This window comes from Alosa alosa, chromosome 2 (assembly GCF_017589495.1).
Source record: "Alosa alosa isolate M-15738 ecotype Scorff River chromosome 2, AALO_Geno_1.1, whole genome shotgun sequence".
Classification (NCBI taxonomy): Eukaryota; Metazoa; Chordata; class Actinopteri; order Clupeiformes; family Clupeidae; genus Alosa; species Alosa alosa.
In genome coordinates, this window is record NC_063190.1 from 21,410,994 (window position 1) to 21,428,132 (window position 17,139).

Here is a 17,139-nt window from a genome sequence, read left to right on the forward strand (position 1 = left end):
GTAAAGTAAAATTTCATTTCATCATTATACATTAATGTTATCATATGTTGTGGACATAATTAATATTTGAACAGTACAAGTATAGTCCACTAGATGGAGTACTGTGACTATGTAACATGTGGCATGTCTCGTTACATGCAGCCTCTGTAAGGACGAAATAGGGTTGAATGGAACAGGTGGAATTATGCATGAGCCCATATTTCCTTTCCATCTACAGTTAGTTACTGACCTGTAGATAAAGATGCAGCTCTTCTCAGGGTGTTATGTGACCACTGCTGAAGATGCTTGGGTCACATGCATCCTATAGACCCTTTCAACTGCATAAACAGGTGTGTTCCTAAGGTATTGCCGGTGGCACAGAAAACAACATTGAGGTAATGGTAACTTGGGGACAGAAAAAGAATTTTAAAAACAAGTTTTAGAATCAACATTTTGTAAAGCATTACTCTAAAGTCATTTTTAGAGTAATGATTCATTTTCATTTCAAAGTATCTGCATTGGTTTTGAATGTTTCAACCAGAAACCCTCCAGGAACAGACTTACCGGTAAACGATCTTCAATACATGATGATGATAATTTGATAGTGAGTATTACGGTTGTTTATGTCTAACTTGTCTATTGTCACTCAATAGGGAAGATATATAACAAGATAATGTAAGTCTATTTCTGTTTTTAAAAAATGTATGTATGGCCTTTAAATACACAGATGAAACCCTGGAGTGTTACTGTAGGATACAGTGCACACTGTTTTTTAAATGATGTAAAATTGAAACTGACAAATGCATTGCTTTCTGCATAGCTTAGAAAGCTTATGTGAAGATGGGGTGTTACGAATAAATTTGAGGTGTCAAAGGCTTGAAGGGTCATAATGCTCTGTAATCCCCAAATCAACTGACTTCATGAAATGAGCACAGACATTTGCAGGGAGCTGTACACGCTCCCAGAAACCAGCTATAATAAAATAGGAAATTCGGGGGTGTTTATGTGCGTACTTAAGCACAAGTCACGCAGAACTGTGAAGCTTCCCTCTTGAGGAAAAAACTTCTGTAATTGTTGTTTTTCAGACGTCTGAAAAATAGCAATTATGGTGAAGGTTTTTCTCTAACCAACCACATGGTGGCCAATGACTGCAAATGCAAGCATGGACACAGGCCATTTTTTACATGACTAGAAAGGTGTTTGTGTGCACTGCTGTGTAAATGTTTCTGTTTGTATCAAAGACAATCAGACAAACCTATCTGCTCTGGAGATAACCACACACACACATATATCAGTGCAAACACACACATATACGCACACACACACACACACACACACACAGGGTCTGTCCACTAGCTGTAGGGCTAGGCAGGTGGGATGACATGCTAAATTAATCCCTAAGAGGGTTTTCAGTCTAGACAAGTTTTAAGAAACACCCGTTAAAAACACCCACCCACCTACATTCATCCAGTTCAGACTCACAAAAAAACACACAACACATATTTTAGCTTGACCAATCTTTTTTTCCAGATTTACTCCCAGAAAACAAGTAATTCTGTCTACATCACAGGCAAGCATTAATGAACTCCTGTTTATCACAGAAATTGCTACCCTAGCCATACCATATCCACCCAATCCAACCCCGCACCCCCAACCCTCACGCCCACCCACCCTCTTTATGCACAGAAACATACAGAATCGACCCCCACCCTCTCTCCGTATACATCTTTGTACATCATTGTCATTATTGAGCATTAGAACAAGTATACAGATTCACTCTCTGCTTGGTAACTCCACATTACCCTGATTGTACATATCAAACCCTTTTTTCCAACATTTATTGGTAGATACTGAGACAGTAAAGTTTTTTTGTTTGTTTGTTTGTTTGTTTGTTTGTTTTGGAGTATATATAGGCCTACGCCTTGTTTCTACATCACTTGGTACCGCTTTTATGTTCCTTAGACTATAGCCACAGAGGTACTAAGGCCCCTGCATGTTGTCGAACTAAGAATCTTTACGACTCAACAGAATTGGGATTATAGAATGCAAAGCGTTGTTTTTACAGCTGCCGCGTATTGTGTGAGAGCTAGTACAGACGATAAGGCAATAAAAGACAGGTATTTCTGTATATAAAAGAAAGAATGAGAAAGAAAGATAGAGTTCAGAGTTCAAGGTAGATACACAAAGTTTGGGCTTGGGCATATACACATACACTCGCACGGACATGTAGCTTCAGGTTGGAATTCTCTTCCATGACCTTGGTTGGGTTGATATGGTTGAATCTGAGGTGGTGTGGTGGGGTGGGGAGGATGCAGTTTACATGACTTCTAAGGACATTTAAAAAAAAAAAATGCGTCCAGCCCCATCATAACTTAAAACGAGTGATGTCTCATTTTGTTTATATTTCTCTGGTGAAATGATGCTCCACGTCAAAGTCATTTCACATTAAGTGCTTCATCGAGTCTTCGCACTGCTGTCATGTGGTATTAATAATGTAAATACTTCATGTCATTGCACTTGTTCTGTAACCATTAAAGGCCACACTTTGGAGTGTAGACAAGGCCAGAGGATGGTTTGGCACTAAGGTCCCATTTAGCCAGGGACTGTCTTCCCCTGTTATGCTACAGTTTACAGTGGATTAACTACACAAATTCAGGATGTCAACAAAACAGTAAACAAACAGATCATTAAAAAAAAATCCAGAGAGTGAATTAAAAAAGATATGAGCATATATTTAGACCCTGTTTTTAGACATATCTTTCCTAAACATCATCATCTACAGCTAGGCCCACATTCATTTAAAAAAAAAAAAAGATATATATATAGTGCTGATCACATCACGATTCTCCTTTCAATAATCAAATCTTTCTTACAAGTTTATTAGGCTACAGCTCTCTCAGTGACACAGACCAGGGGATCCCAAACCTTAGCACCGATGCCCAGGACAGGTAGGATCTGAACTGTGTGGTTCTTGTTTGGAGACCAGAGGTTGGAATGTGAAAGATGTGAGTAGAAGTGTGTATAAACCTTAGGAGACACGACAGTGACAGAGGCAGTTTGTGTGTGTGTGTGTGTACGTGTGAGTGTGTGTGTGTGTGTATGTGTGTGTGTGTAAGCAGGCACTTGAGTGTGTTTCTTTAATGTTTTAGGGTTTACCCAGCAATCTGTACATAAATGGAGGATCAAGGAGATGACCTCTGACTGGTGTGAAATTGTGTGCGTGTGTATATGAGTGTATGTATTTGTGCATGTCTACACATGCAATATCTTTAAGTGTGAGGGAGTATGTTGAAAATTGAGCCAGTAAGGGGCTGTGTAATGTCACCCTGGTATTCAGACTAATTCACTATAACACTGTCTTCAATTTGTTATTACATAAGATCATGCTGCTCTATCACTGCCACAAACACACACACACAACATAGACACATGCAAATAAACACACTCATACTTACTTATTCACACACAGACAGACAGACAAACAGACAGACAGACAGACACAGACAGACAGACAGACAGACAGACAGACACAAAACACACACACACACACACACACACACACACACACACACACACCTAAACAGCAGTCTCTGAAAACTGATCAAACTCCCAACAGCGGATCTCTACTTTGGTCAGTTATGACGACAAATGTGATTATGGTCTGGTAAACAGATGTATTATTGTTATGTGTGAACAGTGAGTGTGTTCTAACTGTATGGGAAAAATGCTAGCATTCTGTGTGCATTTGCACATTTGCATTGTATTGTACTTGGAGTTGTATTTGTGGTTACCTGTGTGTGTGTGTGTGTATGTGTATGTTTGAGAGTGAGTGTGTATGTGTAACTAGCATGCTAAGTGTGCATGTTTTTGTACGCATGTGTTTATAGTTGTACGTGCACATGTAGGTTGCAGGTCTGTTTAACAACTTGTGTGTCTACCTGTGTTTGTATAGTGTGTGTGCAAGCATACAATCTCTGTGTGTGTGTGTGTGTGTGTGTGTGTGTGTGTGTGTGTGTGTGTGTGTTGTATTCAGCTGGGTTGTGGTAGGCTGCCTTGAGTTGCAGCCCTTTGGCTGATGGAAACGAGAGGCACGGCATAAAGTAAGAGAAGGCTGTTCTCAATACACTTCACACTAACACAGTAAGGCAATCCGATTATGCTCACTATTACTCTTATACCTTTGCACTGCTTTTTGTCTGCACTTTTAAACATATTCACAACTGTAGTAAAAGAAGATGACATATAAGACAAGGAACATAAATTAACTTTTCTCTCACAGACCAGTTCAGAATTTTCTGTGTAAAAATGGCTACAATCGAAAATGAGGCACTTTTTAAAAAAATTCATATATAGATGTCTATTCAGTAATCTTATGTATACTATATATTTTCATCTATAACATCTGTATTACAATTTCATTAAAGTGGTGAAGAAAAAAAGAGAAAAAAAATCATTGGCTCTTTGTTGGCAGTCAGAGTCGCTTTAAGTCCCTCCTGATTGGCTGAAGGAAATGTCAGTGCTACCTAGCGGATATGACCAGTAGTCTTTTGGCACACGTTTGATTTGAGCGTAATGAATGGATGAGGATGAGTATAGAGTGTGTGTGGGGAGGATTCTGACCAATGTTCTGCCCAACCTGGGCACGACCCAATGGTCAAGACGCAAATCCACCCAGCGGCCACACACATCGGTAGGGCAGACATGTGGGCCAGTGCAGATCCATGCAGGCTGGGCAAAGGGGTGAGTTCAACACTCTGGGAACAAAAGAAGAAAAGAGAGTGTAAGAATAGACTGAGACCAGGAAAAATATATAAACCTTTCTCTGTCAAAAACATAGGAGTAAAATTCAAATGGAACAGTAAAATTAGTCAAATGTGAATTAGTGAAATGTCAACGTCAGTGTTGTCTACACTGTCTTGTACACAGTGTTGTCTCGATCTGACCTAATCAGGGTATACAAACAAACAAAATCAAATCTGTGCTCCGACTAAAGCGTTCTTTATCCTCACCACATAAGAACAATGTTGTTGTTTTGGTTCCCTTGTATCCTATTATGGGGGATTATTGCCCTTTTCTGGGAAGTGACATTTCTCAGGACAAGGTAGAGCACCAATTATTTGGAAGGTCCTGATAACAAATGTTCAAATTACAGTCCAAAACATATCAGGACAAACAGTGTGTGATGTAACTACATGTTTTATATACAATTAGGCTAGAGCTTTTTAGACCCACCATCATCACTTATTGCCATCTCACCAATGGATTCTTCAGTCTTATCAGTGACCACAGCTGTATGACTGAACAAGCCTACATCTACATGCACGTTTCTAAAACATTTTTAAAACGCACAAAAACATTTTATATATCAAAATGTAACAAGCAAGTCACAGATAATAAAACTGTATCCACGCCAATACTTCTGATTGGAACAAACACACACACACACACACACACAGTGTGGCTGAGAGCTGCCTTTCATAAGCACACAGAAGCATGGAGCCTAACAATTGTTACTGAACTTGACAACTTGTTTTTGACCCTGATTATCCAAGTCATAGCAACATCACCAGACTGTCTCTCAGGTGTTTTGGACTATTATGAAGTGCAATGACGTAACAGCTTATCTATGTGGTGTTTTTTGGACTGACACACCCCTTCAGACGTGTGTTTATATCTCATTGTTATGGGACATTCTCTCCCAGGAAAGAGGATAACAAGGCTTTTGGTTGTTTAATCTACAGAAGCAAAGGATTCGAACACAACACTTCAGTCAAGTGAAAAAATATGCCTGAGTGACTGACATTGATAAACAATATTTGAAGAAGGGGGAAAAAAATAATAATTCAGAGTTGACCACTGATGGCAAACTTATGTCACAGTGACAATACACACAACAACACCGGGCTTAACTCACTGTGGACTCCCACTGCTTCAGACAAAACATCGGATGTCCTCTAGAGGAGACATGTTGATTACTGGTCTTGGTACTGTCCAGTTTAACCATTTAGGCAGCCTCAACATCCTTTATTACCCCCTTTTCAGTTGGACATATTTCACTGTGTATCAAGCATGCCATTTGTGCACCAGACACAATGCCACAAACCAAAGCTCCACTCAAAAAACACACCTGAGCATCCAGTACCCTCCCTCCACCCTTCCCACTCTCTCTCTCTCTCTCTCTCTCTCTCTCTCTCTCTCTCTGTGTCCCTGCGTCACAGGAAGCCAAGGCAAAAGACAGGATGAATCAACAGTGGGTTTGGAGTGCCACTCTGGGCCCACCTACCCAGTCTAGTGTTACAGGAGGCTCGGTGACCTCAGATCTGTGTGCCAGCACTTAGCCGTGCGCACGGCGCGGGGTGGGTGGCTAGCTGAGCTGGGCCCTTACCAACTTCACCTCTCCCTCTTAGCAGTTGTAAACATTCTTCAGAGAGCTGGAGCAAGGCCTGTGCTCCTATTTAACCTCTTCTTGTGACAGATGAAAAACACACACACACACGGAATAGAAAAGAAAGAGAGAAAAAGAGAGGGACAGAAATCCAAAGACAGAGGGGCAGAGAACTGCAAAGATATGTGTACCCCGATCCGCCTTCCTACTCCACTTACCCTCAAGGCTGATGGCAAAGAGCATGTGTGAGCATGACCATTCATGTGTGCCACACACACACACAAACACACATCCGTACCGTACGCACTGAGAAAGTAGCATCAGTAGCATGCAGCACCACTCTGCACCTGTCCAAACACACTGGGCATTATGTTCCTTCACTGGGAACTGACATTGGTCCTTGGTTATTACCATTCAAAGACAAATCCTCTCTCTCTCTCGATTGAGCGCCCACACAAACATCAACACCATTTTGTGCTTGTAGCCCGCATCTTTGATCACACTGTTGCCCATACCTTCACTTGACCATTATTTGTTCATTAAACAATGAGAAAAAAACTGCTACACTACTATAAAGATATATACTGTTTGACCTTCACAAAGTTCTCTTTCCTCTGACGTCTCCTCTAGCGTAAATCTTATGTGCTCCTGCTATTTAAGTATGCGAAGAAGGCATTCCAGATGTACTATAACTTGTAATCTATGGTTCTGGGAATAACACTGGATAACAGCCATGTTCACACCTAATTTTAGGGGATTTCTTCACAAGCATAAAAATCCTAGTCATGTGTGTGTGTGTGTGTGTGTGTGTGTTTTGCTACTATGTGCCTGATATTCTATTACCAATACATGTTAATCATTTCTGCATATGTAGTATGCAGGCCCACACACACACACACACACACACACACACACACACACACACACACACACACACACACACTCACACGGTAAAAATAGTAAAGCACACTAGTGACAATGTGCCATCAAAGACAAGAGACGTCAGTGCTATTTCCATGGGGACGTTCTATGTGAAGTAGCTGAGAACACAACTTCCTTAGATCGTTAGTGAGTACACATGCTTTATTTTGCAGCATCCACAGTTCTGAATAGACACGGGTGAGTCACGCCAGATACACACCACACAGAAAACCAAAGCAGAAAAAAAGAAAGAGAGGAGAGTTGCCATGGAACCCTGCTATTCCATGAATGTCACCGATGACAGTCTGGCTGGTAAAACAGCTCACAGAACACATGGGACCGGAAGTCATGCTGGAACATATTCTGAGAACAGGACTGTCACTGAAACCTTTCGGTGTTGAGGCAAAGTGGCAATGCAATGACAGGTTCAAGCCAATTTGAAAGGGAACCACAGACATAGTGTAACGGCAATAAAGAGCATTTTATTATAGAGTTAAAAGGCAGACCCACTGTCTTGATGTTTGTTTTCCACTTTGTGTTTCAGTCTTAAGAGTTATAAAATAAAATAAAATAGCAAAAAGGAAAATGGAAAAGAGGCTGTCGAACAAAGGTGAGAATGAGCTTGGCAGAAGGGATTGGGAGAGTGGGTAATGGGGATGGAGAAAGAGAGAGAGAGGAGAGTGAGAGAGAGAGAGAGAGGGGGAAGACAATGAGAGAGATGGACATAGAAAACAACACCTTTATTGGCATCACTAAGGTAACAAAGCGACTCAAACTTCCTTTGACGCACAAAATAAAATCGAAATCCAAAAATACCTCCTTCTCCCTCTGTTCTCCTAGTGACTCTCTTTCTCTCTCTCTCTAACTCTCTCTCTCCTTCTGTGCGTGTGTGTGAGTGTATTGGTAGCAAGTGTCACTGGGTTTAGTCATTATTCTCGGGACTATGCATATAGTATAATAACAATCCTATCAAAGGTGAAAGTGGTATGGGTGAAAATGTCAAACTGTGCTTATAAAGGTCACACAGCGCTGAGTCGATGTGATCAGATCCTCACAGCGGTCCTCCTCTGACCACAACAGCAGATAAACGCAAAAGGTGAAAGCACCATTTGGCCATCTTTGCTCCTGTCTCCATGTCTTGAAGGCACCATGGTTTTCCCAAAACCACTTAGGCCTGTCACTGACTCGTGACCACTTCTTTATGTTATCAAAAAGTTATCAAATGAGGTCTATAATTTACAAACACACAGCAGCGTCTGTACAACACTCAAATCCAAGTACCCAAGTACCAATGAAGAAATGCTAGCTTTTTGGGGGGGGGGTTGGCTATGGTGGTGGCTACCACGTGTCTTTTTTGGCTTTACAGTGTTGGAAAAGATGAGCGTAACTTCCCAAGCAGTATCAGAGCAGAAATAGGTAGAAAATAGCATTAAAGTACCTAATGACGAAATTGAACACATCCATCACAATACAAATATTGTCCTCATAACAGTCGTGCGGAAAGTTCTCATATGATCTCAGTCCACATCGGCTTAAAAGTGTTGTTTTAAAAGCATGCCTCAAAAGAAATATAAAAATTAGAATTGGATTACCAGCCATTGTCACTTGAAATAAGCACTTAAACAATGCAACATTCAAGTAACAGCATCTATGTAAGTAATGACGAAAATCTTACTGTCTGAATAACAGGCTTACTGGCAAATAATACTAGCAGCTTCCATCACAAACAAGGGAGTCCTTTGAACATTTGTGTGTGTGTGTGTCTGTGTGTGTTGCTGGGTGGAAAAGAAGTAAAAACAGAGGCAGAATTTGGTGGACACTTATCCCTCCTCTTCCAAACATCCCTTCGTATTTCTAATCCTTAAATAATCCACCAAAGGATAGACTAGGTTATGTAAGGTGTCACTAATACAACACTTCAACCCACGCGCACACACGCACACGCATGCACACACACACACACATAAACACACACATACACACACCCACTGCTTGCTAATGGTGTTGAGTGCCCACAAGTCCATTATGGAGCTGGTTTACAGAACACTCTGCTCTGCGAGCCATGGATGGGGTGAGAAGATTAGGACTGCAGTGACCCCGCTCAACCTTTCCCGTCTAGACGGGCCCTCAATCCTCCAGCAGGTGGTAGAGGAGACGGCTAGCGTCTGCGTGGGATGGAGCTGTGAATCAGGCTGGCAGTCGGCTCCTGAACCACACATTACCTACGGTGCCTCTCAGTTTTCTCGGAATGTGAGAATGTGTATGCGTGTGTGTATCAATAACTGTGTGTGTGTGTGTGTGTGTGTGTGTGTGTGTGTGTGTCTGCTATTGTGCGCCACACTCTTAACTCAAACTCTGTGATATCAACATGACCCACATACCAGGACAAGGTGCAGATGATGTAAACAAACAAGTTTGTCACCTCGGAACGACCGTGCAATGTCAGATACAGTGTTGGCCGAAGCGGATGAGCACAGAAAGTCTGCTACCGCCAGCCGCACATGTCCCAGCAAGTCTGTGTTAGACTCGGCGCCAAAGCCACCGTTATGCGTTTCCACAGAAAATGCCACCTCAACAGTCTCACCCCAAAGATGGAGAGAGAGAGAGTGGAGTAGCAGAGAAAAAAAAGAGAATGAATAGAAGTGGGAAAGAGTGAAAAGACACAAGAGGGAGAGAATGGCCACTCGTGTGGCATTCCACTGATTGGTATGAAGACGAGGACACACACACACACACACACACACACACACACACACACACACACACACACCTCCACCGAGACTGACTGTAATTAGACGCATAGAGTGAGTAAAATATAGATAAGCCTGCACAGACGAGGCCCAAATGCGGTGCGGAATCCCACAGTGGAGCTTCAGAGGAGGTACCTCTCTCTCTCTCTCTCTCTCTCTCTCTCTCTCTCTCTGTGTCTCTCTCTCTCTCTGTTTCTCTCTCTCTCCGGTTCCCTGTCATGCTACGCCCACAGTCTGACCACACGCACCACTGTCGGTGCTACTATACGCGCTCTGTCAGCTCTGCGTTACTCCTGCACCCTGCCTGCTAGCCCCTAATGGGCCTTGACATGGAGCTATCGCCATGCAGAACTAGGCCATTTACTACGGTGGCACAAAATCAAACAGCACGGACCCAAAAATATCAGTGGAAACAGGGCTTTACTCATTCATGAGTTCAGCCGTCTTTTCTATGGCACTCAGAGGGCTGTGGGCGGTGAGGCTTCCTTTCTCTCCCCCTTCTTGGACTTGTGTGTAATAGCCCAGCAATAACAGACAATCAATGAACAGCTTCAGTATGGCATTGAAGTGGCGCATTTAAAAAGCCTGTATGTCTTCTTGGGAAACTTGTGGGACACATACTGTATGGAATTGCCTGAATAGGTGTTAATTACCTGAGGAGCAAAATAACACATAAAAACAAACACCTGAAGGGTAAACAAGCATTAGGGGGAAAAAAAGAAATGTCTGAGCTGTTCTTACCTTTGCCTTCGTTCCTGGTGTTCTGATGAACTCGGAGCTCTTCAGACTTGTAGAAGTCGATGCTGGCATAGGTGTTGATGCTGGAGCTGGCACCGCCCCCCATAGAGCCTCCTCCGAGGGCCGAGGAAAACAGCGAGTGAGTGGCCGCTGAGCCGTCCAGGCCCGTCTGCAGACCCTCCTTGGTGGCCAGGTCCAGGTCTATGTAGTTGAGGCCTTGCTCCAGGGAGTCTGCTGCTGAGGCGGGAGGGGGCGGTACGGTGGACACCCCCGTGCTGACGCACTGCGGGGGGGCGGCTGGCGGGCCCGTGCCCCATGGAGAGCCCTCCAGCCCAGCAGCGCAGTGGGAAGCCACCACCACCTGACCGCTCTCATAGTAGGACAGCGGGGAGGGCGAGGAGGACGAGGAGAGGGACAGCAGGGGAGCCGGTCCCACAAAGGTCTCCGAGCGGTGGCGTCGCCTGCCGAGGGGGTCGGCCCGGACCAACCTGGCCCCCTGGTCTGGGCTGGAGAAGGGCTTAGCGGAAAGGGTCAGAGCTTCATCTTGGGAGATGGACGATGATGACGACTGGGCAGTGTGTGCGGAGGGCTGGGGCGTGTTAGCACACTGAGCTGAGGGGTCGACAAAGACCATTTCGGAGTACTCCGTGAACGAAGCGGCTGGGACGTCAGCTGGCACCAGGGCCAGGCCGCCGGCCTTTCGGTGGCCCGGCTCTGTGTCCGGCACCGCCTGGGGCACCAACGAGCACTCTTCCCGGGCCTTGGGGGCCTTGGGGGCCTTGGCAGCCGGCGTCGGAGCATGAGCCGGGGAGAAGGTGGACAGGGGGGGAGCGTCAGAGGACAGCGGCGATGGCGAGCTGCCCAAGTCCATGTTGACGTACTCGGAGGACCCTGCGGAGGACAGGGGTGCGGAGAAACTGCGGGGGAGGTTGTTGGCACTACTAGGGCAGGGAGGCGGCCTGTGCAAGGGCCGTGGGGGCCCTGGGGCCACCGACAGGCCATACTCTTTCCTCCGCTGACCTCTCCCCCTCCCACCGTACTCTCCTCCATAGGCGATGCTCACATACTCCCCAGGGCCCTGGGGCACGGTTGGGAGGAGGTTCTCCCTCACCCTGGGTAGGGTGTTGGCTTTGGACATGTCCACAAAGAGGCTGGACGGGCGGCCCTTCCTCTGCTGCAAGTGACCCTGCTTTTGAGCGCCGGGTCCTGCGCGTCTCTGATGATGCTGATGGTGGGCCCCCTCTTTGGTGCGTGCACCGCCAACTGAGAATCCCCCCACACCACCCACCCTGCCCATCCTCCCACCTCCGCCCGGCATGGACAGAGCCATAGGTCGGTCCTCCAGGCTCTCACTGCTGGCCGAGCTGGAGGAGAAGGACGAGGAGGAGAGAGAGAGGTGGCAGCCTCCGGGGTGACCCACAGAGGCCTCCTCTTGGGCGCCAGGGTATCCCCTGCGCCTCCCCCCTCCCTCTCCAGTCCCACACCCACCGCCCCCATTCGCACCCCCACCTCCCGCCTCGGGTCTTTTTCCCTGGCCTAGGTCATCCTCAAAGCGCGTGGACAGCGTGTGTTTGTAGGAGCGTGGCAGTGAAAAATAGGAGTAGACCATCTTGGGCTGCAGGGGGTGCTGGTCTGGGTGGGACGGGGGCGTGCTGCAGGCCGAGCGGGCGCTGATGGGGGACATGTTCATGTAGTCGCTGCCCGCCCGGCTCTCCATGCTGCCTCGGCTGCCCCAAAGGTTACTGGCCGCCAGGCCCGTGTGCAGATCCGGCGAGCAGCTGCTGTTGGGGGACATCATCATGTAGCCCTCGGTGGCGCCGGCCAGGCGCGCGACATGCTGCGGGGGCGAGACGCTGCTGTTGGGGGTCATGGCCATGTACTCGTCCGCTCCGCCCGTACCCCCACCGCCTCCACCTTCCCCACCGCTGCTCCCCTTGGACCCAGCGTCCGACATGGCCACGGAGAGAGAGAGCGAGGCGGGCGTGGTGGCCGTGACACCCGGCAACATCGACATATAGCCGCTGTCCAGGGACGCCACGCTTTCGTCCCGGGCTCTGATCACCCCGCTCTCGATCTTCTCCGAAAGAATGTCGGCCCCCTGCCCCGACAACACTGTGGTGGTCGCGGCAGCGGCGGCGGAGGCGGTGGTGCCTCCTCCTGAGCCCCGTCGAGATGCGAACGACTCCCTGCTGACGCTCCGCGACATGACGGCGTAATCGTCGTCCTCGTCCTCCTCCTCCTCGCGCCGCCGCGGCACCAGCCGGTCCTGGGTGTTGGAGGAGGGCAGGGACGCCCGCTTGCTGAGCAGCCGCCGCTCGGCCTTGCACTCGCGGCTGGATGAGCGCCGCAGCATCCTGCGCCCGTGCGACCGATGGTGGGAGCCCGAGTTGCCATGGTCCCGGTGGCCCATGACGATGTAGCTGGCCGAGCCGCCCTGGAGACCCAGGCCCACGGTAGACATGGAGGGGAGCCCCGACCCCAGGAGCGAGTGCTCCCCGGGGCTGGAGCCGTACTCGTCCGAGGAGCCGTAGTCGCTAGGCGAGCCAGACACGGACACCCTCTGCGGGATGCGGGCGTACGTGGGGATGGCGACACTTCCGAATCCCCCGGCGGCGGCAGCGATGATGCCGCATTCGGAGCCGTGTCCTGAGCTGGAGGATAGGCTGGGCGCTGGTGAAGGAGCGGGGTTGGGCGTGTACCTTGCCAGGCTGAGGGTGATCTTGGCCGGGGTGGGCGCACGCGTTGGCTTGGGCCTCAGCGTGGGCGTGGTGGAGCAGGACGAGCCGTTGAGGCTGGGGCTGGTGCTCGGCACTGTGCTCCGCGGTCATGGTCGCACTGGCTGTCGCCGGTAGCGCCCGATGCTGATGCTCATTCGGCGGGGAGAAGCCGTGGCGGGGCGTGGGTGAGGTGTTGGTGCTGCTCAGGCCGCCCGCCCCGGGGGTCTCCGTGCGCGGCCGCCTGGAGAAGCCCACCTGGGATGGCGGCAGGTTGGGGTGGTGCCGGCGCGATGGCACGCTGATGGGGTTGGAGGCGGTGCCCCCGCCGGCCGTTGCGCCCACCGACTGGGTCTTGGTGCGCTGGCGGAACTCCTCGCTCAGGGCCTTCATGGCTTCCAGTAAGGTCTCGTGCATGTTCTGCGCCACCACCGAGTCTTCCACCTGCATCCAGAACTCGCCAGGGCCCGTCATGGCTGAGCGGCCCACCTCGATGAAGAAAAAGTTCTCGGAGTGTCCGCAGCGGCGCACGTTCATCAGCTGCAGAACCACGGCCGCCACATCAGAGTTGAGTTTGACGAAATTGACTGTCTTGTCGGTTAGGCAGAGTCGGTAGATGCCCACCAAGTTCCTGGCCTGACCTAAGCCTTTAGGCCACACCTTCACCTGCCATACCTCCTTGAAAGCAGGACCAGGAGAGGGAAGGCTACACTCGCCCCCACTCCCACTGTCCTCTGGGGTCTTACCTAAGGACAGATGGGGGAAAAAACAGCTTTTGAGATCAGGGAATCTGGAACATAAAAACAGTGATACACAACGATCGGGGACGAGCAAGGTTTAAATGTAATCCTACAAGTTTATTCAAAAGGAAATGTTACTTTCTGGGGTTGTACTAATAGAGTTGCAGAAAAGTATGAGGTCTACATCATATAAAGTGTTTGTGGTCTGTGTTACTTTCAGGTAGCCTACACAGGCTATATTTTATATTTATGTAATATGGAGGTTTATGAGAAAAAATGCGTGGCGCCGTGAAGTTAATGTGAGAAATAAATGAACTGAATGGGATTCTCGTTCCTCAGTAACAAACTACTTCATCATTCTTCAAACGCCATTCAGTGTATGAAGCATATGCTCTCAAACTAGACCCAAAATATCACCATATGTGCAAAATGGGATGACGTCCTTAAGATTTCACCATTTTCCGTTAAGGTTAGGGGAATGGGACTGCACATTCAGTGGTAAGCACTGCCTCTGGAGATTGACCTCGCGGTTGTGGTTCCCTTCTAATTAAGTGAAAGGAAAACGTGATGTTTGCATAGGAACTGCACATGTATCCTACAGTGGTCATTTCGCGGGGCGGAGGGCGACATTTATCGCCAACTAAATATGAGGGATCCAGCAAGAAACCCGTTTTCCAATGAAAACACGCGGTCGCTGCAGCAGCGCTCTAGCACAGAAATGTAGGTTACACGCACAACACGCACAAATGTGTAGAAAAACAAAAACAGAGTGTCGTGCTGCTGCTGCTGCTGCTGCTGCTGCAGCCAGGCGCTGCACAATGCGCCACCCATGATAACAAGAAGCGTAGTAATACCGTCCATCTACTATTTAATCCACAAATAGGACTGAGCAATTCTCAAAACATCGATGAAAATTACACTATTATTCGTCAAACAGCCTAGAGATGATTCGAACCAGCCTTACATTTTGACATGCCTTACTCTGGAGCTCAGCTCATGCTGCAACGCATTCCATTTTACTATACAAAATAGCATAGTGAAGGCTTTTTTAAGCTTGTGCATTAACACTATTATTGCACTATCACAATTAGCGTTATTGTCAAGGAGTGCAGCATTGCAATGATGCATTTTGATGAATTATGCATATCCATACCGTAGCATATATGCAAGGTAGACTACACGTTTTTGTCCGAGTAACAACGCTAGTTATGTTAAACGCGCTTGGGAAGTAAAGTAGGCCTAAATTAGGGTATGATGGTTTGCTTACTTCTGCACTGAAGGTCCAACATGGCCTGGTACCATTCGTTCTGAACCTCCTCACTATCTGCTGCAATGGCAAAGCTCTCTCCGCGCGTATAGAGCACTATCATGTGCTTATTCTTGGAATCCGCCCGCTTGTTGATGTTGAAGCAAGACTCCAGGTTAACCATTTTTTTCGGGACGGGTGACTTGCTACGAAATTTCTTCTCATTCTCGTAATACTCAAGGCGGGCAGGGCCGTGGTCCGAAGCCGCACGGAGAACGAAAAATCGCCGGTGCATAGATTTTTGCTTGCGGAGATACCCGCTTTTCCGGACGTCATCATAGCATTGCTGTTCCACCACTGCCTGGGTCTCCATGGTTAGCCAGGTTTCTTGTTATTCCTCCTGTGCTTGCGGGAAATTATGATGGTGTGTTGATCATGTTAACATCCCGACCTCCTCTTGCTACCAAATGGAAACAAGTGTACCCCAACACAAACAAGCTAATTCATTTCAACATAATTCTTGCAGCCAAGTCTGCCTCTCATATGCCCGCCTGCGAACACACACCGCCTTTCCCACACACGCTCTCTGGCGTTGCCCCCCGCGCCCCCTCCCTTCTCTTTCTCCCTCTCTCTCTCTCTCTCTCACACACACACACACACACACACACACACACACTCACAGTGTGTGATCAGACATCGAACTGTCGTAGGCCTGTAATTGCTCGAGTAGCTACCTCGATTATATTTACTATTTTACTATACAGACCCGTCTCCTCAGCATACAAGGCGAAAATAAAACGCCCTCAGTACAGTAACCATGATTGCCTAAGGACCGATAACCGATAGAAGCTTTAGCTACATGCAGGATGTATATCCTAATGGGGGAAAACGATACAGTGGACAGCGCCAACCTTGCACCAGTCAGTAACTGACGGCTCCCTATATGGTAAATAAATAGGCTTTCATTTTGGCCATGTCAGATGAGCCCATGCGTTTGATCTATCTCTGCAGTAACTGAACTGCATGTTAGGCGAGACTAAACTGTTGTGCATACAATCTCTCTTTCTCTCTGTCTGTCGGTCTCTCAGTCTCTCCCTCTCTGTGAATGTGTTTGTGCATGTAAGCGCGCGTGTCCAGTATTTATTAATTATTAAATGCGGAATCCCCATAATAGAGACCCCTTTCACGCCAAAACTGGACTATTTGCGACACCTGTTGGTCGCTGATTGCATGCCTACCAGTGTCTGCAGTTGAGCAAGGGAATAAGCCTAGGCTACCACATACAACACTTAACAAATACAAGTGAGACATAGTATGGTAAACGTAGATAAACCTAAAATCTAGATAGGAATATAGTACCTAATCTAACATAATAAAAACAGTGCAATTATCTAAATACAATTAAACCAATTTATGTGTTGCCTTTTGTGAATTTATTTGTACTTGATTGATTAATTGATTGATTGATCAACTGACTGAATGATTGATTGGTGAACTGAGTGGCTGATTGATTGATTGACGTGTGTGTGCCAAGTTTGGACTATATAAATATGGGCTGTATATGCAGGGCCGGCCCGAGGCATAAGCGAACTAAGCGGCTGCTTGGGGCCCCTGGCCACCAGGGGCCCCCAATCGAGTTTCTTTCTTTTTTTTTTACATAATAAAT

The 17,139-nt window shown here is 47.4% G+C and overlaps 1 protein-coding gene across 1 annotated transcript; it reads right to left on the bottom strand.

Moving 5' to 3' along the window:
* Positions 1–1,654: 1,654 nt before the first annotated feature.
* LOC125291349 (insulin receptor substrate 1-B-like) lies at positions 1,655–16,041 on the bottom strand. Its single transcript, XM_048238068.1, is given in 4 exon segments — positions 1,655–4,733; positions 10,777–13,588; positions 13,590–14,233; positions 15,495–16,041. Coding segments are annotated over 4 exon segments (3,816 nt in total). The 5' UTR covers positions 15,847–16,041; the 3' UTR covers positions 1,655–4,725.
* Between the last annotated feature and the right edge of the window lie 1,098 nt (positions 16,042–17,139).